At 37.6% G+C, this 22,543-nt stretch overlaps 1 protein-coding gene and 1 non-coding gene across 2 annotated transcripts in view; both read right to left on the bottom strand.

Annotated features, from left to right (window-relative positions):
• Nucleotides 1-399: 399 nt before the first annotated feature.
• Nucleotides 400-22,543, bottom strand: part of COL14A1 (collagen type XIV alpha 1 chain) — a gene marked incomplete at its 3' end in the record, with an annotated part of 142,763 nt that continues 120,619 nt past the window's right edge. The window contains exons 25-34 of the mRNA XM_006140062.2: nucleotides 19,757-19,813; nucleotides 14,859-14,998; nucleotides 12,297-12,420; nucleotides 11,961-12,104; nucleotides 9,982-10,146; nucleotides 9,365-9,403; nucleotides 8,990-9,128; nucleotides 4,948-5,090; nucleotides 4,515-4,624; nucleotides 400-558 (exon numbers count right to left, since the gene is read on the bottom strand). Coding sequence (XP_006140124.1) covers nucleotides 400-558; nucleotides 4,515-4,624; nucleotides 4,948-5,090; nucleotides 8,990-9,128; nucleotides 9,365-9,403; nucleotides 9,982-10,146; nucleotides 11,961-12,104; nucleotides 12,297-12,420; nucleotides 14,859-14,998; nucleotides 19,757-19,813 — 1,220 coding nt within the window. The remainder of the gene's footprint in view (nucleotides 559-4,514; nucleotides 4,625-4,947; nucleotides 5,091-8,989; nucleotides 9,129-9,364; nucleotides 9,404-9,981; nucleotides 10,147-11,960; nucleotides 12,105-12,296; nucleotides 12,421-14,858; nucleotides 14,999-19,756; nucleotides 19,814-22,543) is intronic.
• TRNAV-AAC (transfer RNA valine (anticodon AAC)) lies at nucleotides 10,928-11,000 on the bottom strand. The gene has a single exon. It is a non-coding gene; the product is annotated as a tRNA-Val (tRNA).

Below are 22,543 nucleotides of genomic sequence, written 5' to 3'. Positions count from 1 at the left end.
CTTTTAACTACTAATTTTTTATAACTAATTCTCACTACTAAACTATTTATGCCACAAACCATGTGATGATGATACTACTATTTGCATTTTAAAATGCATTTAAAAAACAAAGCAGCCTCATTCCCGGAGCTTACTTCTTAGAGATAACAGAAGCATATCACCTAGTTCTTCTAGAATATACTTACCTCTGACAATCACCTACGAGATAATAAACTAACCAATCACATGTTTCAGCTCCTTTAAAGAGGCCCTTGTCTACTATCCATCTATTCCATCTATTCATCCATTCTACCTGTCATCCATCCCTTTACCCAACTTTTCCCCTGGAAAATAGAAAAGGATTTTTTTTTATTATTATTATTGGCTCAATAACATGGTTTCCCTTGCTTATTCACTTACTGGTGCGGAGTTCCCGTTTGGCCCTCTTGATCGAACCATCCTTCCTAGAACTTCTACTCCGTCTGAGGTGATGTTAGCAGATGCATTTATTGCCTTCTCTCCTACTTGCTTGCAGTCAATAACTACTTTGGCCAAAGTCTTGCTGACAATGATATGTAGCTAGACAAAAACAAAGATGTTTTAAGGAGTAAGAAACAGAAGGAAATATTAAACCGAATTTATGTAATTGTATGACTCATCATTAAGTAGTATGAACACATGTCACCGTGTGTTTGCTAGAGGAGAGAATTTCTACTTTGACCATCTCGGCGACTGTCTCACATCCAGGTATCAGCTCTATTTTTATTTAAGTAATAACTTTCCTTGAGAATGATAGAAAGGATTCCATTTTTAAACCTATTTTTCCTCTAAAGCTATGCCATCTTTGAAATGGTGGGATTGTTGTATAAAAGGGTAGGATTGTTGTACTAGGCACATTAAATGAATTGTTGTACTAGGCACATTTCTGAATGCACATTAAAACAAACAACATTTTAAAAGGATAAAAAAAATCATAAATTCAACATTATAAAAAGTTAAAAGTGCTTGTTGATTTACCACCAAAAACTGTCTAATGTATGCTCAGTGGTTGACATACTACAATTTTATAATACTAAATTAATTTCAGAGGAGTGGAGATCTAGAAGCCGAGGGAGAACAAGAAATGCTTTCTGGGGACCAGCAGTTAGTATAATGGCTGTCTCTGAACTCCCATGTAGTCGAATATGGTTTGAGTCCGGACCCAGCGGCTTAAACTCATGCTGGGTGCGTGTGCGTGCATGCCCAAGGTCCCGAGAGAATGGAGGAGAAGGGATTGAGGTGTGGCCACCCCCCAGGGGGTAATTTCTTGCTTTCTGTCTCTCTGTCTCTCTGTCTCTCTCTCTAGCGCACACACGCCCTATAGCAAAAACCTCTCCAAAAAAAAAAGAAATGCTTTCTGATGGCATTAGACCTAAGTGAAATAAAGCCCAAATATAGTGCAGTTTTCTCAAACTAGAATCTGCAGAATCTGGAGGTCTGTGGTCATATTTTCAGGAGCTACACATTCTTTGTGAGGATTGGCAAGAGTTTATCATTTAGACGATTGTCAAAGGTAAGTATGTTCTAGGCGAGCTAGGTGACCATGGTGGGAGCAAGCTCTTCCACACAATTGCAGTGCTTACATGTGCACTTCAGTTGTGATGGTGATGCTTCCTAAGTACTTGTGGCAGGCCAGTGAGCCAAGAACATAATTAACAGGTAAACAATCATCTCATCTCAAGTGGAAGCCAGAAGTTACAAATGTCTGCCTAAGGGATGGTACCATGGTTGTTTAATGAAAAAGGGTATTGGGTAATATACATCTCAGCTGTGAGAATTGTATGTGTGCATTGGAAAGAGGTTGTAAGTAAGTGAAATGATGCTATCTTTCATTTTGAAACAGTATTACTTTTAATTTTTTAAAATTTTGCCAGATTGCTTGTGTGCCCACAGAAGACAGAAAGAGAAAATAAGAAAGCATTCCCATGGAGAGTGGTCTCACTGCAATTCCTTCTCTTCCATCTACGCTTCTTTCAGGATTTTGGGCATGCACATGCACCTGGTATGTTTCTCAAGCCACTGAGTCTAGGACTCACACCACACAGTTGCCACCTTCACCACCACTTCACCAAATGGCCTATTATTTAATTTTACTAGTTTTGTTCTGTTTTTGTTTCATGTTGCACAAGAGCTGGAAGTACGTGAATTTATACCAATTTTTATTAATGTTTTATTTAAATTACATTATGATAAAAATTATTTAAGCAACAGTGGGGCTGTTGAGAATTGTTTTCCTTCAAAATGGAGGTAACTATTACCCAAGTAGAGAAACTGCTACAGTAAACACCACCACATTCCATACTGCTGATAAACATTTCTATTAACATCTCTAATATGACGTAGAAGGATAAAACTTGACTCCTGTGTATTCGGGGCTTTGAAATACTTTGAATTATTATAAATTATAAAAATTTTAGGAACCAGCAGTTAGTGTAATGGCTATGTTGCTGGACTACCATGTAGTCGACCACGGTTCATGTCCCGGACCTGGTGGCTTAAAACTCACGCTGGGCGTGTGTGCGTGCGTGCCCCAAGATCCCGAGAGGAGAATGGAGGAGAAGGGATTGTGGCATGGCCAGCCCCCCTGGGGGGTGATTTCTCGCTTTCTGTCTCTCTGTCTCTCTCTGTCTGTCTGGCGAGCACACGCGCCTTATAGCGAAAACCTCTCAAAAAAAAATTTCATATTGGGTGATAGAAAACTTAGCATATAATATCCATGCCTTAAGAACAGTTAACTTGTGAAAAGATTTTTTTTTACCTCTTAAAACAAAAAGCAAAAACAACAAATCCTATTGCTAAACAAAACTGTTAAAGTTGAAAAGTTTTCAAAAATATTTTGCATCTTGGGTTGTGCTTAATGGTTTATTTATGCCATTATTAACTTTTTGAAAAAAATGTTGGGGTCACACTTCATATCCAATCTGTAAAAAATAAATCCAATTGCAAATCTATGAGAAATCAAGGTAAACTATTTATTCACTTAAAAATATAAATCTACAAACAAATTAAATTTTATCTCTAAAAGTTAAATTTGCTTTGAGATCTTCTATTAGTAGATCTATTATAATGCATTGCACAATAAGCCTTGCCTTTCCTTCTTTTCCTGTTTTGCTGTTTGATTTTGTTAAAACTTACACTGGAGAAAGTCTTTCTTACAACTTCATGAACTTGAGGGTTTATAAATTTAGAACCAATTTTTAAAGAACCTTAATCCTAGGTCTTAGGGTTTTTTTTTTTTTTGTAAAGTAAGTCAAGCTTAGAATTCACCTATGACTTATAAAGGACTCTTTGGAATGAGAACTACAAGTTTGTGTCTAAACCATAGACTAAGATGACAGTGTTTCTTTCAACACTCATGAAATCTCTAATGCTTTCATCTTCACTATAATTTTTCTTGACTGCTTTACAATAAACTCTGCATAACCAGGAGAATAATCATGCCAAGAGGAGCTTAGTAAGTAAATGATGTTAAGCCCAAAGAGCTGCTAATGGGACAATTTTGAACCAAGAACTAATAAAACTCCACCTGTATTTTAGGTGCCTCTCAGTTATCTGTATATTTCAGATAGCATGACTCTATCAAATTAAGTGGAGAGCAGTTTTCTTATACAATCATCTTAGTTATGTGGTATGTAAGTATGACATTCAAAACTACAGAAAGTAGCAAAGTTGTGTAAAGTCAATTGATCTGACCACATTTTAGATCATGAGACTGAAGCCAAGATTAAGATTGCTATGCAACATCCCTTCTCTAACAGGGTGGGAGGCAAGGATTTTTTTTTTCTTTTTTTCAGCACTTGCTATTAAATGCTCTACTCATTTTGTGGTTTAGTTGCTTAATGCCCAGAGATCAGTAAGATTATTCACCAAATACAAAGGAAACAAAAGATGTTAGAAAGAATCTTCATCAATGATGACCAGAAGTGTTTCTGAGAAGTGAATATTAAGGAACAGAGTTCTATCACAAGTGCCAAGTTCTTAGAATAAGGACAAATAAAGTTTGTTCTTTTCAAAATGTTTGCTCAGGGTAACTCATAATGGCAGTGATGGATTGTACTTGTATCCATGTAAAAATATCAGCACAATCTATCTTATAGTTAGTTGTATCTATCTTCAAATTGTAAGACAATTCAGCTGATTGTGCCTTTTTCAGTTCTGGAGGCCGGGTAGACCAGCAGTCTTTTGTACAACATGTATAACATAACAAATAAGCAACTATTCACTTAACATACAAGTAATCTTGACTACATTGTTCCTCAAAGGAAGAATCGTACCACTTCCATCAATAGTTCCTGGCATGCCTGTTAAAAGTGCAGATTTCAGGGTTCATTGTCAGAACCACCAAATCAGAATCTTGGCATTATTAACCAACCCTGCAGGCAATTCCTCCAGTTGAAATATGAGATCCAAAAATCTATGAATTTTTAAATATTTCTCTATTGCTTTGCCCAACAGCAAACAGAATAAAGACTATAGGTATACAAGACATTACTAACCTTGTGAAAGCTTCCATAGAATATTTTCCTAATTTCAGGTCCTTCAAAAGTAACAGTTTGAAACTCCCCACTGTAGTCATAGTTGAAATATGTTAGGGTTTTCCCACCATCTATTCAAACAAAGAAAATGAAAAACATATAGAAAGAATTAAACTGAGCAAATAACTTTTTAAAAGTTCAACTCAAAACCAGAAATAATGCATTCATTGTTTTGAAACCAAAAGTAATGGGTCACACAATGACCTATAGTCCTGGAGTTGCTGCAGGCTTTCGGTTGGCTAGATTAACCAATTTAACCACATGATAATGATGGTGAGGCAAGGACCCCTAGACATTTACTCTGCAATATACACATAACAGGCAAGATGGCATGCCTCAGACTTTACTCATACATGTATGTGCAAATTGATTAAAAATAAATAAATGTACTTACTATCTAAAATAACCCCAACCAATGGGTCAGACTGTTTATTTAAAATCTCCCAAAGAGCAAATGGCTCCTGTGGAGTGTCAGGAAGAATCCGGAATAGAAAACTGATTGTGTAGTCAGAGGGCAATCCTTCAGGATGCAAATATCTGAAAGTAGAAAAAAAATAATGTTTAACTGTATCCCTCCTCAAGATATTATTCCTTTGATTAAAGAGGAAACACACTTTCCTTAGACAAGACTTGGAAGAAATTAAAAGATCACCATTAATTCCAGCCAGATCACTATTTTGGTGTGACAAGTCCCTCTGGTCTTTAAAGAATATGTGTGTTTATCTAATTTTTATCATTTTGTCTCTTTTTTACTTGTCATATTTAATAAACTTGTTTTTATTTCCTTGAAATTGTCTTTGAGAGCTTTTGCTATAGAATGTGTATGTTTACTGGAAAGACAGAGATAGAAAGGAAAAAAAAAATCACTCCTCAGAGGGAATGCTTATAATCCCTTCTCCTCCATTCTCCTCTCAGGATTTTGGGCATGCATGTAAATGCTCCCAGCATGAGTTTCAAGCCACTGGGTCCAGGTATCAAATTATGGTAGACTATGTGGGAATCTAGCACCTCAACCACTATACCACTTACTGGTGCCTTTCCTTAAATATTTTTAAGAGCATAAGATTTAATGGCTGCATAATTTTCTCGTTTAATTATTATTCTATAGTTTATCTAATTAGTCACTTCTCATTAAACTATTAAGTAGTTTCGAATGTTTTAGTGTAGTAAACACTATTTGTTATAATCTCTTTGTAAAACAGGTCTTATGATGTCACTTTCTACTACATGTTGTACAATAGTTACTTGCATTCCCCTATGTGGTGGGTACAGGGATGCACCATCCAGATCCACCCTCGAGAATTAAGAATGTGTTACTCCTGGTCCTGGGATCATTGTCTACAGTCAGCTTTCAGACACCTGCCTCCTTCAGGAGGTGCCCACCCCCCCCTCCTCCCCCACAAAGGTCATTTCCAGGGCACCTCTTTTCAGTGACAGGTCCTTAAGGAAATATTAAACTTGGACTTCTGAGTCCAGTGGGAGACAGCTCTGAAGGGTCCTCCCATTTTCAGAATCTGGATGGCCAGCTCACGCTTTCACTGAGATACAGCCTGACTTCTACCCTCTGCCCTATCCTGCTTCCTGCTGTTTCTCTCCTAGAAAGCTCATCCTCATCAACTTCCCACACACTAATCACCTGAGAATCTGCTTTCTGAGGAACTCACCCTTCTACATAATCTTATCTCTCATTCTAAGACATCGTAATCTTTCCCCAAGCAAAACCGAACAAAAGCCCTTTATACATGGTAGGAACTCCTTTATTGTCATTAATTAAATTACTAAGTGTGAGAATTTGTGGAAATTCAGCATAAGTTTGAAAATAAAAGTTTTGTTTACTTCAGTAAAATTGTTTTAGTCATTCATATATCTATTTATGTATTAGTTAATTTAACAAATAGTAACTGAGTGCTTTGCCTTATATGCCAGACACTGTCACAGGAGTTTAAGAGACATCAGTGAGTAAAACTGACAAAGTTCTCTATCTTTCTTGCATTTAAATTCCATCAGGGTGATTTATGTGGTATGTTAGAAAATAATAAATACATTGAAAAACTAAAAAATAGAGCAACGTAATGCAGATTGTGAATGTCAGACGAAGAGTATATGGTAATTTTAATTAAAATCATCAGAGTTGGCTCACTGAGAAGATTAAATTTGAACAAAGTTTTATTGCACAGTTTTTATTTGAGCAAAAACTCAGAGAAGGCAAGGCAATTAGACATGAGAGTGTTTAAAGGAAGGGCATTTGGGCAGAGGGAATAGCCAGTAAAAAACACCAAGGTGGTTAAGTGTGTGGTGTTTTGGAAAAAAGCAGGGAGGCCAGTGGCTACAGCAGATGGAAGAGAAAGGAGGTGAAGTCATAGAGGTAGCAAACACCCATCTTACTTAACGCTCTGTAGGCCCTTCAGGAATTTTGACTTACTGTAATAGAAATAATAGAAATAGACAATTGTTGGCAGGTTCTAAAATGGTATCTGTGTTTTTTTTTTTTTTTTTTTTTTTTTTTTTTGCCACGGTCCCTTCTCTATTCTCCTCTCAGGATTTTTGGTACACACACACACACACACACACACACACACACACATGTGCCTGGTGTGTTTTTCAAGACACCAGATCTGAGAATTGAATTGTTAACTCAGTCGTGTCAGATCCAGTCACCTTAACACCATTCTGCAGGCTAGCCCCAACAAATATTTTAAATTATTAAGAAAGTCTACTAATTTTGAAGATCATTCCACATAACAAAACACAACAAAAGAACTTAGATAATACTATGACAGGCTAAGATTTAATAAGCAACATCTTTTAAGAAGACAGAAAGGGAATTTTTTAAATATAAATTAGATAAACTTAATACTCTAAAGTGCTCTTTCCCACTTTAAAAAAAAAGTTTATTTATTTCAAGAGAGAAAAAGAGGGACCAGCAATTAGCGTAATGGCTATGTCACTAAACTCCCATGTAGCCAACTGGGGTTCGAGTCCCGGACCCGGTGGCTTAAATTCACACTAGGCCCATGTGTGTGCGTGCCCAAGATCCCAAGAGGAGAATGGAGGAAAAGGGATTGCAGCTTGGCCATCCCCCTGGGGGGTGATTTCTTGCTTTCTATCTCTCTGTCTCTCTCTGTCTTTCTGGCGAGCCCACGAGCCCTATAGCAAAAACCTCTCCCCCCACCCCCCCAAAAAAAAGAGAAAAGTGAGAAAGCCATGCTGGTTTCCTCCCTCTACTCTCTCAGCCAGCCAGGGTCACAGGTAAGCCTGGCATGTTCAGGTGGACCCAGGACTGGAAGCTAGGTCCTTTCATATGGCTCTAGCGTTATGAGGTGGCACCTTTCCACCTGTACCCACCATGGCTGGCTGCTCCCACTTTTTCATGTCCCTCTGCACAGCACATCAACATTCAAACACTCAAAATGTTCCACGTAAATACTATCGGCATTCTGAGACAAACATAAATGCTGATTTGGATTGTAGGGTAGTAGATAGTGTCTTAAGAGACAACTCCTTTAACCAGGAATTCCCATCCTAAAATCACAAGTACTTCTGGAATCTGCAGACTTACAGCAAATGGCCCCATGAATCTCTATGTGCACCACAGACTGTGTGTAAAGTGGCTAATGTTATTTTTACATAAACCGGATGCTACTCTAGAGTTTTGTTGTGACTTCTCGATGATAAAAACCATTTTGTGGCACTGTCATGAAATGGTTCAGGGACTGGGCTCTAGAGCTGGTTGCTAGGTACTAATCTAAGCATTTCTATTTAACAAACTAGATGTCATTCATTTAGCTTCTTTGTACTTCAGTTTCCTCATTTGTACAAGTGTGTCAATAACTGAATCTCCTTCATAGAGCTGTTCAGAGGTTTCAGCAAGTTAAAATACATAAACATTTAGAACAATGACTGGTATATTATTGTATGATATAAGTATATAAGTATCAACTATTTTATATATATATATATTCACAGTTAAATACATTTTTTTTTTCAGTTTTTAGTTTTTGCTATAGGGCGCATGTGCTCACCAGAGAAAGAGAGAGAGACAGAGAAAGGGAAAGCGAAAAACCACTCCCCAGGTGGGATGGCCATGCCACAATCCCTCTTCTTCTATTCTCCTTTTGTGACTCTGAGCACTTGTGCTCATGCACCCAGCATGATTTTCAAGCCATCGGGTCCAGGACTTGTACAGCAAAGTGATCCATATGGGATCCAGTACCTTAAGCTCCATGCCACCTTGTTGGCCCAGTTCAAACAGATTTTCAAGTTCAATGAGCACTTTCTGTGAGTCTGATGATTTAAACAAAGAAATATAAACATCATCTATTCTAAACATACTGGAAAATTCTCCCAGGGACTATTACAACATATTTGAAGTTGGAATCATTTTCATATGAGATATAACAAATGATTGGTTATAATACCATGCAATTGAGACATACCTAGTTGGCTGGGAAACCAGGGCATCTTTATGGATTTGGTAACATGGATAAACATTGAAGGTACCAGGCTCCATAGAAACCCCTTCCACTGATGAAAAATCTTTTTCAACTAGACCGAACATTTCCATCATCTTAAAACCTAAATAAATAAGCAAAAGCAAAAAAAAAAAAAAAAAAAAAAAAAAAAAAAAAAAAAAAAAAAAAAACAAAAACAAAAAAAAAAAAAAAAAAAAAAAAAAAGTGAAAAAAATTAAACAGTACTTTAGGGTTTAAAATGTTGAAATTTAGCTCTTAAGGATTTAAAAACAAAAATCTGTACTCCCAGTGAAAGTCATGTAATATATCAGCATTTGGAAAAATGATGATAATGCATACCTGCAATATCAATGCCGTCCTTGTGCACCAATGGGCAGGCTGAAAACAAAACAAACAGTATAAAACCCTAATTTAAATATTTTCCAAACATAGTCTCTCTTCGTCCTGAGAACAAAAAACTAATATAATCATTATGGAAGTCAATTATGGAAAGAATCGTAATCAGATGTGTCTATTACTTTCTGTGGTTTTGTATAAATGAAATCTTCTAAAGTCTCTTATTAAAAGCAAAGGACCACAGTGTCCTTCTCTCCAAGACCATTCAAATAAATGGCTATCACCAGAGAACGTGTGCTGGGGGTATCTCATATCTAATATTCTAATTGCTCTACTGGGCAGTCTTCATACATTTTCAAGGCTCTTTGCTACACCTGTTTGAGTATAGTTACTCTTAAATATAGGTGCTCATCTGATTAGGGAAGGTCTTCATCAACCTAAAACTCTGAACAGAGAGGAAAGGAGGCTCACTCCCCTGTGTTCCATAAAATTTAATGTCTACATCAAAAACAGCTATAGATGTAGATGGTCTTTCCTCTGATCAAGATGGGACCCGCTATTTAACCAGCTTAGATAGTTCAACCTTTGAATCACCCAAGTATAAATCCCAAAGAACTAACTTGCTGATGCAGTTTCACAGACAAAAGTAATGAGCTCATCTTCAATTTTCTTAAAGGCGTCAAAGTCATCCACAAAGAAGACGTGGCGTGCACTGGGCTTGCTGCCAATGCTAACCAGCTCCGAGTAATCCGCATCAGCCACACCAATTGCAAAAATGCTGTAGCCTGTGGCAGAAGGGGAACAGAGTTTGGATTGTGCTAAATTGCACAAAATACAAATATTACAAGACATGTCCAAATGTTTAAAATAGGTTTGTTTAGGAAGGCCCATGCGGGTGGGTAATTCATTCTTTACAGTTCATCAGTATCGTACATGCCCATATTTCATGATGTGATAATTATTCCATCATCCCCTAAAGAAAGTTTCCATTTTAAAGAAACTCAAGAAGGCCCATGCCCCAATTAGTGACTGAGACCAAATAGTTCCTATTGGAGCAGCCTCTTTACAGCTGCACGTTTTTAATAGTTATTCTAATATTTGTGGGATGAAGCATAGTTGAAACAGACATTGAATTTATTTTTTTTATTTGCTTTAATTCATGATAGTGAGTGTGAGAGGAGAAAAGCACCATTGACAAGGTCTCTCCTCATGCCCTGATCCCCCTTCCCCAGCTCTCCAGTTTTTTTTTTTTTTTTTTTTTTTTAAGAGGTTTTAGCTATAGGGCGCATGCACTCGCCAGACAGAGAGAGACATAGAGACAGAAAGCGAGAAATCACGCCCCAGGGGGTATGGTCACGCTGCAATCCCTTCTCCTCCATTCTCCTCTTGGGATCTTGGGCACGCACATGCGCCCGGCTGAGTTTTAAGTCACCGGGTCCGGGATGTGAACCACAGTCGACTACGTGGGAGTCCAGCGACATAGCCATTATGCTAACTGCTGGTTCCCAAAAGGTAATTAATTTATGAATTCACAAGTGTTAATGATTGTTTGTGGCGGTAAAAAGTTGTTTCCGCCCGGTTTCAAACCCGGGACCTTTCGCGTGTTAGGCGAATGTGATAACCACTACACTACAGAAACCTTGGTCCCAGCTCTCCCCTTTGTCAGGATTTTCAAGACGATCCATGAATCTGACCCTAAGATCAGCCATGGGGCAGTTCAGCCGGCCATTGACTGCACCATCAGACTGGGCCTCAGCTTTTGGTTTTTGTTTTTGCTTTTTTCCAGAAGTAGAAATGGACATATTAATAAGCCAAGCAACCTAAGGTGGGTCACCATGTAATGTTTGGCAAATAAATATTGAATTACTATTTATCAGGCACGTATTATATTATAATCTTTGCGTCAGTTCTGTGAGACTCTCTATTTCACATGTAGGAGACTAAAGAGTTTCCATAATGACATTCTCTTTGTGGACCTTTAAAATAGTCCTTTTCATAGCATCAGACTTAATTGTAGGAGTTCATTATACAAGGCATCCTGCATGTAACAAAAGCATTAGAGAAAATAGTAAATTTATCGTTAAAGAAATAAATTTATTATTTTTTCTAATAAAAAATTTTAATAATTTCTAATAACTACAGATTCCTAAACCAGAAGGTATTTTTAAAAATCTCATAGTCCAGGGCCAGCAGGTAGTGTGGAGGTTAGGACACTGGACTCCCACATGGTCAACTACAGTTCAAGTCTCAGACCTGGTAGCTTGAAATTCACACTGAGCACATGTGCACGAATGCCCAAAATCCTGAAAGGAGAGTAGAGGAGAAGGGACTGTCATGTGGCCATGCCCCCAGGTGGTGATTTCTCACTTTTTCTCTCTCTGTCTCTCTCTCTGTTGATTTCACATGCCCTATGCAAAACCTTAAAAAAAATAGTCCAGTTAATATTAAGACTTAGAAATGTTTAAGTAGTGCTTATATATCCTATACATTGCATTTAGAAAACAACAATGCTAATGTTATTACTGGTAGTCACTATTATTTTATAGATATAAAGATATAGATATAGATATAGATACAGATATAGATATAGATATCTTACCTTCTAATTGCATCTCCCTGGAGATTTTGGTCACATCATCTTGTGATCTTCCATCAGTTATAACCACAATAACCTTTGGGATGCCTCTTCTTGTACCTGACTCTGCATTAAATAGGGTATCTCGAACATGCTTAATTGCTTTTCCTGAAACAAGGGAAGGTAACGGTTCAGTTTCACTCCCACTCATTTTTGTTTCATTGCAGAGGTGAAGGTGTGAACAAAGTTCTTAAATCAATGAAAAAAGTTTCTAAAAATTATGATGTCTCTAAAAAAAAAGTCATTTAGCAGTTACTACTAACTACTTTGTGCCTTAGCTGGGTTTTTAAAAACTCTTACCTGTTTTTGTATTTCCTCCTTTGTATGAAATGTGTTTAATTGCATCAAGAAGAGTCTCTTTGGTTTTGTAAGCATTTAGTTTAAATTCTGTTCTGGGGTCATCGGTGAACTGAACCATTGCCACCTGGAGAGAGAAGGTGTGTTCATTTTAGCATGCGTGTAGCTTTCCACTGGGTCAGAAAGCACATACAATAGCATGTTATTATCGGCAGGATTAATTTTTTTCCTTAACTCATTCCACAATTTCCTTAGGTTACAATTTCATTCAAATTACATACTAAATTTGAAGATAAATTAAATAGTATCTTTTCTCTATGTACTTTTAGTACATGAAAAAACTCTCTCTAAAGCATATGAAAATTTTGCCACCCCATTTGACAGATGAAAAAAATGACAGCCTAAACCTAGTAACTTGACAAATGTAAGAGAATCAAAGTTGGATTATTTAAAAGAATTTCCTTATGAAGCAAACCTAGGAATTAGTTTCTGTTATTCTGCCCATTTCATATGAAGACACTGAGACACAGGAAGTCAAGCAACTTGCACAAGATTTCAAGTCAGCTACTGAGAGGGCCAACAGTTGAAGCCTGGTACATTCTATCACAAAATCTGCGTGCTCACTCACTGTAATCTAAAAATTCCTACTTTTGGGTCCAGCAGATGGTATAGAGTTTATATCACTAGACTTCCACATGGCCAACCATAATTTCAGTCCTAGGTGGCTTGAAAATCATGCCAGGTGTGTGTGCATACGTGCCCAAGATCTTGGAAGGAGAATGGAGGAAAAGTGATGGAGGAGCAGCCATCCCCCACTGGAAGGTGATTTCTCACTTTCCCTCTCACTGTGTCTGTCTCGCTCTCTTTCTCCCCCCAACCCTCTCAGCAAAAGCACATGTGTTCCTAAGGCAAAAAAAACTCTAAACAACAACAAAAAATTCCTACAATTTGCCTTTATTCCTATGGAACTTTGGGGCCATTTTTAATAAGAGCATTTTTGTTTGCTTTTTGGAACTATGTTAAAGGGAATAAAGCGAGTTCTCAGAGTGTGCTCTTTGTTTAGGTGAACTCTCAACTGCCATGCTAGTTGATCAAAGTTAACTTCATATGTTGCTATCTTTAGGAAACCTTCTCTGATTTTTCCATTCAAAAGAAAGTTCTTTCTCCCTGACATACCTCAGCACTGAATTCTTCTCTAATGGTACTCCTTACACCTAAAGTCTCATAGCCATTCCTCCACGATCTATTACATATCTGTTCATTTCAGTTCATCTCACTGCTACACCTCAGAAGGTACCACCACCTCTTCTCCAGGCCCAGAGATCACCTTTCTATCTCCGCTTTCAATCTTCTCCTTATTAGTATTCATGCTTCACAAAGCGGTCAGAATAATCTCTTTTCAGATCTTTTGCCTTCTCTCTTTTACACTTTCAGTGGCTTCCAATTGCATTTATGATGATACACAATTCTTGTGATGGCCCACCATGCTTAGAATAATATGATTTTCCCTTCCATCTTATAACCCTTCTCCTACCCCACAGTCTCACCCACCATCTTCCAGCCATAAGTTTTGGCATATTAAAACTCATTCTCCTAAGTCCTTTGGACTTCCTATTTCTCTGTGTAGAAATTCTACTCTCAGATATCCTCTGCACCATTTATATCTCAGTTCAAAAGCCACCTCCTCAAAGAGGGCTTTGCTAACCACATGATTTAAATCATGTTCCTCTGTTCTTCTTTTTCTTTTTTTTTTTTTTAGAGGTTTTTGCTATAGGGCACGTGCGCTCGCCAGAAAGACAGAGAGAGATAGAGAGATAGAAAGCAAGAAATCACCCCCCAGGAGGGATGGCCACGCCGCAATCCCTTCTCCTCCATTCTCCTCTTGGGATTTTGGGCATGCACACACACCCAGCATGAGTTTAAGCCACCAGGTCCAGGACTCAAACCACGGTCAGCTACATGGGAGTTTAGTGACATAGCCATTACTCTAACTGCTGGTCCCATGTTTTTCTGTTTTTATAGTTCACCTCCATGCATTGTGACTTTGCTTGCTTGTTAACATCTGTCTCTCTCCTTCTTCTCCCTGCCTTTAAATTAGGGACACTGGTTGACATTCATTATGACAGTATAATGCATGGCCATAACAAATTCTCCATAAATATTTATTGAATGAATGAATTACTTCTGCTTCATCTAAAGTAATGTGTACCATAACCTCTCCCTTTCAAAACTTCAATGTTCTCAAGGGCAGGGGAAATATTGCGTGTATCATTAAAGGAGACACTCTTCCTAGTATGTAAGACAGACATCCCTTGATGTGGCCTTTATACCCTGTTATAATCTGTTAAACTCAACAGCCTGTAAAGATGCCTTGAAGGATTAGCATTCTCTCTATCAGAAACCAGTAAGCTGCTTCCAAATGCACACTTGTTTATTCCCTCATTGAAAGTTGTATCTGATCATTGTAGCTTTTTACCTATATGCCCTGATAGATACCCATAATAAGAGTTGATGTGTAATTTTCAAACACATAGAATGAATTAGTGATTGATCTGTTAACCTTACTTGAGTTCCATCTGCACCAATCTTGTCCAGGGCTCCAACAGTGCTATACAGAAAGTTGATGATCTTGTTGAAATTATCATCTCCAATACTCCAGGATCCATCCACCATGAACACCAGGTCTGCCTTGGCTGCTTTACATACTGTGGACCAAGAACAAATTTTGTATCAAAGAAGGGGAAAACATTTATTAAACTAGTGAGACAGATAATGGTTTTCCTCTGGAAATCAAAGCTCATTCCCCAAGCACTGGTGTAAATCTGTTAAGGTTCATATTATAAGCTCTTTCTCGTTATTCTTCGCCACCATCATTTCTCTGCTACCCAATGTTCCTACTCATGACTAGAAAGCACCTATTGGGCATGTAGAAATAGAGAGAAGAAATGTTCACCAATTTTAGCCCAAAAGAATGAAAATGGAGGAATAAGAAAATGTGGGGTCTGAGAGATTCAGAAGCAAAAGCATCAACAAATACTGCAGACTGGAAGGAAGACCAAGATATCCCTATGTGCACCCTGTCCTCTGCTTATTGAGTTAGTAGGTTAATGTCATAGAGATTCAACCTCAGAATGAAGGTATGTGATACAATCAAATTAGATTAATTTGCAATTCCATTTGGTTGAGACCATAGCAAACTCTAATTTCAGCCTTTCTCATAAATTCTTTCTATGTCCACCTACTATCCATTGATACATACCAAGAAATGTACACTAATGCTAACCCAGGGAAAGTACTATCAGGTGGTATTATGGATAGCAACACAATCAAGCAAAATAAATAAAAACAAAGTGAAAATGCAACAAAAACCTACTCCATTGAAAGTGTTTTTCGTAAGTCCTTTTTTGGTATCATATGCTGTTTTAGATTATCTGTGCTTCTCTATCCCTTCATTAGAATAGATCATTGTAGTTGACTCTAATTTATGAGGAAACAAATGATTTTCTGATGAAAAATTGTGGTTGACTCTGTTTTATGATAAAACAGGTGATATCTTCGATAATCTGAATCTTTTCATCTTAGGCCAGTTAAGCACAAATACTCTATGAGATAATGTGCCTTTCTCCTTTACAAAAAAATGACTTGGCTTTTGTTTTTATTAAATGCAAAATAATTTTTGTAAAGCTATTCATAATGCAAAATAAATCACCTCCAAGAGAGGTAATACTCTAGGGACAATGGGAATTGGTAAGGTTGTTCTCCTGAGTTCTGTGACTTATGAAATTTTTCAAAATTGTAGTTTGGACTTAAGGGTGAAAGGGATCAAAAAATATGCTAATTATAAATTTATAAAAGAAAACCAGGTCCTCTGTTTCAAAGGAAAAATAAAATTAAGATTATATTTCTCCTTTGAAATGAGAGCAAAAAATTCTATTTAAAAATATACTTGGGGCCAACAGGTGGTATGGCCTTTAGGCACTGGACTGCCACCTGTCCCACCATGGCTTGAGTCTAGGACCTGGTGGCTTGCTTTCTCTTTCCCCACCCTCCCCTCCTTGCACAAACTCTGATAAGAGGGGAAGTTTCAGGGGCCAGCAGGTGTATGCTGGTTATGGCACTAAATCCTTCATGGCCAACTCTGCAGTTCGAGTCTCAACTTGGCAACTTCACAAACACTCTAGGCATGTGTGCATGCATACTCCAAAATCCCAATGGGAAAATGGAAGAGAAGAGATTGTAGCATGGCCCTCCTCCCCTATGGAGGGGAACAATTTCTCACTTTCTCTGTCTGTATCTCTCTCTGGTGAGCACACATGCCCTATAGCAAACTTAAAAATAGTAATAATAAATAAAATAAAATAATTTTTAAATATACTCAAAATAAAAAAGTTACTTAGTAAATCAAACAAAATAGATCAAAATACTTGAAAAGAATACCTCTGGAATATGATGCGTTTTTAATTTTCTTCTTTGATTTTTTTCTTTTTAATATTTTAAAATAAATATTCAGCATTATTTTAGTATTAAATTTAATAGACTTTTAAATTAAATACACCCAGGGCAAATAGAGCCTAAAATAGTTCATTGAAGTTGTGAAAGTCCCATCATCTAAAACTATCATGACAAAACTTTACAACCAGTGTTTCCATTTTGTCATTCTTTACTCCCACAGACTCTTCTAAATTGCTTCCAGGATCACTCATGAGTGTTTACTAAATGACATCCATGCTCAGCTTAAATAATATTCTGACCTCCAAATATTCTGTAGTATCTGCATCACAAATGCCTAATAGAAAATGCATCAATTAGGATTCTGTTTCTTTTCCTATGGTGACAAAAGTCATAGATATTGAGACTAGAGAAGATTAGATAGAAAGTGGAAGAAGAGTTTGGCAGTCTAGGCAGAGGGAATATCATTAAAACATGCAGGACAGCATAAGACATATATGGGGAACCCTGAGTTAAAAATCTTAATAACATAGTCTACATGAAGATGCTGCAAAGTAGGTTGACCAATAAAGACTTTACAGGCCACACTAGGATGGATGTGGAGCTTCAGCTGAGGTTCTTGTTGGCTCTGTTTCCTGACCTTGGCTCTTCCATGCTCTGCAGTATCTGATCCCATTAACTTCAAGGCTCTATGCGGCAAGAACTTTTTTTTATTATTATTGTATCCCTAGTATATGAGAAACACTTAAAAGTGCATGATGAATAGAACTCTTCCAACTACGTGTTCTAACTCTCTCTAGTTCACCCTTTTTCCAGTTCATCTTCTCCATTCCACCAAAGTTACCTTTCTAAAACATAGATTTCACCAGATCACTTTCCCTTCATACTAATTTATTGTGGCATGCCATTTCATACAAGACAAATCCCTAACTCTTTATTCTGGCACACAAATCAATTTAAAACTCTGTGCTCACTCTTTTTTCTGTGTCACACTAGAGCATTAATGGTTCTTCAAATGCATTATGCACTGAGATCACTGTACAATGCTGGAAGAAAGTAACTGTGGCATGACTAGACCCTGCTAAAGGTGCTTCCTCTCCTCTTTGTTTCTCTTTCTCTCTTGTGTATATGTACACATATAACATATATACATATTCTGTACATAAATAATAATTTTGGGGTTTTTTTAGAGTGATTTTTGCTATATGGCATGTGCACTCACCAGAGAGACACAGAGATAGAAAGCAAGAATCACCCCATGGGGGGATTGCAATGCTGCAATCCCTTCTCCTCCATTCTCCTCTTGGAATTTTGGGCATGCATGCACACATTCCTGGCATGAGCTTTAAGCCACCAAGTCTGAGACTTGAACCAAAGTCGACTATGTGGAAATTCAGTGATGTAACCATTATACCAGCTGCTGGTCCCCAATAATATTTTTTAAATATAAATCAAATTCCTCCTCCCTCTTAAGTCATTAATCTGCAATTACATTTACCATTCCGATTTCTGGAACACTACAGCATGATCTGTGTATTTTAACCCATATCTTTGACTGGTAACTATGAATGCAAGCAGCTATTTCTTTTGCAATGCTGAAAATAAGCAGAGAGCAGCAATCATACACTATTATTGTTTTCCTCAGGCCTACTATAAGAACTTTGAGAGGTAAATAACAGGGCAAATAAATGTTAATTAATGGAATTAAAACATCAACAATCACTATTTCACTGGGAAATTTAAAAAAAAATTATTAGCAGATCAGGTAAAAGGTGATGAGGAATTGCTATGATAAAGACAGAAAAAAAGAACAACTGGGAGAATGATTTCAGGTATCTTCTGGGAAACCATTACACTCATTTGCAGAATTATTAAAGTGGATTTTCACTCACAAATTATATAACTACTCTTCCTTTATAAACATTTACTGGGACCAGCAGTTGGCATAATGGCTATGTCACTGGATTGCCATGTAGTCGACCATGGTTTGAGTCCCAGACCCAGTGGCTTAAACTCAGGTCGGGCATATGTGCATCCATGCCCAAGATCCCGAAAGGAGAATGGAGGAGAAGGGATTGTAGTGTGGCCATACCCCCTGGGGGGTGATTTCTTGCTTTCTATCTCTCTGTCTTTCTGGCAAGTGCATGCACCCTAAAGAAAATAAAATCTCAAAAAAATGTATTAATTTTGTATTTTCAATGAAAACAATATTAAATAGCTCTGTTAAATATCCACTCTTGGGCCAGGTAGTGACATGGTGGTTAAGGCAACTGGATCCCTCGTGGCTGACTATGACGTTTGAGTCTTAAACTCGGCAGCTTGGAAAAAACACACTGGAAAACAAAAACAACTGAATATTTTTTTCTTTGCTGGAGGGAAGAGAAAAAAAGAAACTCATGCCAGGCACATGTGCACATGTGACCAATGTCTTGAAAGGAGAAAAGGAGGACTTTGACTTGGCCCCAAAGGGTTTCTCACTTTCCTTCTTTCTTTGATCTTTATCTTTCTCTGGTAAGTGCATGCACCTGTGGCAAACTTAAAAAAAAAAAAATCTACTCTTGGTGTTCAAGATTTATTAAGTGGAATCTTTTTAGAATTTTTTTTTCCTATAGGGCACATGTACTCACTGGAAAGACAGAGAGAGACAGAAAGTAAAAAAATCACTCCCCAGGGGGATGGCCACACTGCTATCCCTTCTCCTCCATTCTTCTCTCAGGATTTTGGGAATACATGCACATGCTCCCAGGGAGAGTTTTAACTGCCAGGCCCAGGACTAGAAACGTAGTGGACAATGTGTGTGCCTGGCAACATAACCATTATGCCATATGTTGGTCCCATTAAATGGATCTTTTTAAAGGTGATCACATCATGGTTTGATGAGCATTTGTACTAAGGAGAAAATTAGATGGCACAATAAAAGTCTTTTAGTAATACTTTACTTTTAAATGAATAAACAAACAAAACAGACAGAAATCTAAACCTAGAAGCACATCATTATTATATTATTCTCTTACCTTCTTTTGCTGGTGGAATGGTTGGAGGAAAAGTTGGTGGTTGAGTAGGAGGTGATTCTGTACAAAGGAGGAAGAAAGAACATCAATCAGTCATCTCATTTGGAGGAATAAAGGGAGAGAATGGAGGAATGATTATTCGGAGGGATCAAAGATTGTGACAGCTGTCTTTTTGAAAATATAATGACTACTATAAATCAGCCAGAGTCTGTGAAAACTGACTTCATCTATTCAATATCTTTTCAACCTCGAACCATTTTGCCACAATTCAGTTTACCCAGCAAGAGTGAAAACAATCATACTGTCAACTACAAAGTGGTTCTAATGTTGATTTAAGGCAGGCACCATGCCAGCCCATTTCAGAGTTAGTTTCTGGTTGCTTTCACACATACAATAAACCTCATTTCTATTCTACCTAACTGAGGACCATCAATCCTTTTTCAATAGCAACCTCACCTTCTTGCCCTGCATCCCACCAGGATATTGGTCATCAGAGGAATTTCACTCCATTTTTATTCTGCTCAGACTGTATCTGGAAAATATCTCTGAGTTCTGAGGACTGAATGTAAATGTAGACAGGCTAGAATGCGTTCACATCTTTTCACCCTGGATAATGTGGGATGAGATCTCTCTGCACTATGCAGGAGTATAGTTTGGTTAAAGGACTCAGAAACAGATCAGAATATGATTCTTATCCTAGCTTCCTGGCAAACACCAGAAAAGTTACGGTGTTATTAGAAAAAAAAACACCAAGTATTATTCTGTTATGTATTAATTTGTTCTTCTTATTTTGTACTAAAGGATTAATAAAAATGATTTCAGTTTAGTATTTGGGAAACCCCTCTATTAATCATAGCCATTTATAGAGAGGGTGTCCTGCCTTAGGATGTAGTAAATGCCAAAAAGCTCGAAGGATTTGAACTCAGGCAGCGTGATCGTTTGCTGGGAATATTGCATAGGGAATCCCTTCATTGGCAGAACGGTTGGAAGAGACACATTTTAAAGTCTCTTTCAATTCAAAGATCCAAGTAGAGTTATTTAAATAAAATAATTCAGCATTGGGCCAGCATGGTGTGGTGGTTAAAGTGGCTGGATTCCACACAACCAATAGCACAATTCAAGTCTTGGACCTGATGACTTGAGAAATATACCAGACATGTGTGTCTGTGTAGCCAAAATCCCAAAAGTAGGGAAAATGAAGGAGAAGAGAATGTGGCATGACCATCCACCATGGTGGGTATGGGAGTTACTTTCTCACTTTCCTTCTCTCTTTCTCTGTCTTTCTCTGGTGAGTGCAAGCATCCTCTGGCAAAATTAAATAAATAAATAAAAATAGCATTACAAGAATGGGGTAATTGCATATTATTTACCTGAAAAAATATTCCAGGATGAACTATTACGTGATATAAGGCAAGTTGCAGAATGCTATGGCATTATCCCAATTGTGAATTTGAATTTCTTGAAAGAAACTAAGGTAGTAAAATGGTATTTCTTAAAAAGGAAGAAAGAGGAAGACTGATGATGCACTTTAAGCATTTCTATTGTACTATTATTAACATACGTCATTTTTCTTTTTTTTCTTCTTTTTTTTTTTTGAGAGTTTTTTGCTATAGGGCGCGGGCACTCGCCAGACAGACAGAGAGAGACAGAGAGACAGAAAGTGAGAAATCACCCCCCGGGGTGATAGCCACACCGCAATCCCTTCTCCTCCATTCTCCTCTTGGGATCTTGGGCACGCACACACACGTGCCCGGCATGAGTTTTAAGCCACTGGGTCCAGGATGTGAACCCGCGGTCGACTACGTGGGAGTCCAGCAACATAGCCATTACGCTAACTGCTGGTCCCCATTGTCATTTTCAACGGCAATTTTTTGAAGCTATAAAGTTTCAAGAGTTAAAAAAAGAGAGAGAGAAATCTTAGTATTAGAACTAGATTGCAAAACCTTCTTGAAAGCATCCCCAAATGCTTCCAAGAATACATCCCAGAGTCACTCATCTTAAAAATCTATGGAAGTAGCAGGTTGTTTTTATAATTGTGCATCTTATTTAATGTGGGAAATTAAGGCATATCCCAAGTTCAGTCAATAAATAAAAACCAAATCAATGAGAGGTCATGGTAGCTAAATCAATATGTTTGGCCATAACATCTGGCCAAAGAATCTCTTGGGAATAAATGAACCACAATGAACTGGTGACACATGTTTATATTCTGTATGTGGCATACAGATGGTCCCTATCTCAAATATGTGAGGGGCTGTCACACGGAAGAGGGAACAGTCTTGATCTGCATCGCTTCAGGAAGTTGGACTAGAGCCATTGGGTGGAAACTCCAAAAAGACAGATGTCTCCTACATGAGGAAAGCATTTGCATCAAACAGTGTTATCCAAAATGGAATTAATCCTAGGTTGGTAGTTAACAGTTTCAGAGTTAAGGTTAGGGAAAGTTGAAGAAGAGAGTCCTCTCAAACTCAAGTGTTCTAAGAGGTCAGGTAAGTAGTGAATATGAGCAAAGAACTTAACCTAAATATTAAGGAGCAGTTGCAAACTTGGGAACACATGCACTGTCCAAGGAGACAGCAGTTAATTGGTTCCAGCAGACTGGCACCAAGAGGGTAGATGGTTTCTATGTAGCAAAATCTTTTGAATTTTCCAAAAATACTTTAAAACTTAAAAATAGAAAGGGTGACTCAGAGAAAACATGTCTGAAAGTGAGATCTAGCCCCAAGTCAATTTGTAACTTTCAAGAAGATATTAACGATGATGACAAAAACTACTTGTTCTGGAGCACTC

The sequence above is a fragment of the Tupaia chinensis genome, unplaced genomic scaffold (assembly GCF_000334495.1).
Source record: "Tupaia chinensis unplaced genomic scaffold, TupChi_1.0 Scaffold000017_1, whole genome shotgun sequence".
NCBI classification, from domain to species: Eukaryota; Metazoa; Chordata; class Mammalia; order Scandentia; family Tupaiidae; genus Tupaia; species Tupaia belangeri.
Note: the sequence above shows the minus strand (reverse complement) of the source record. Positions and strands in the feature narration are given on the sequence as shown.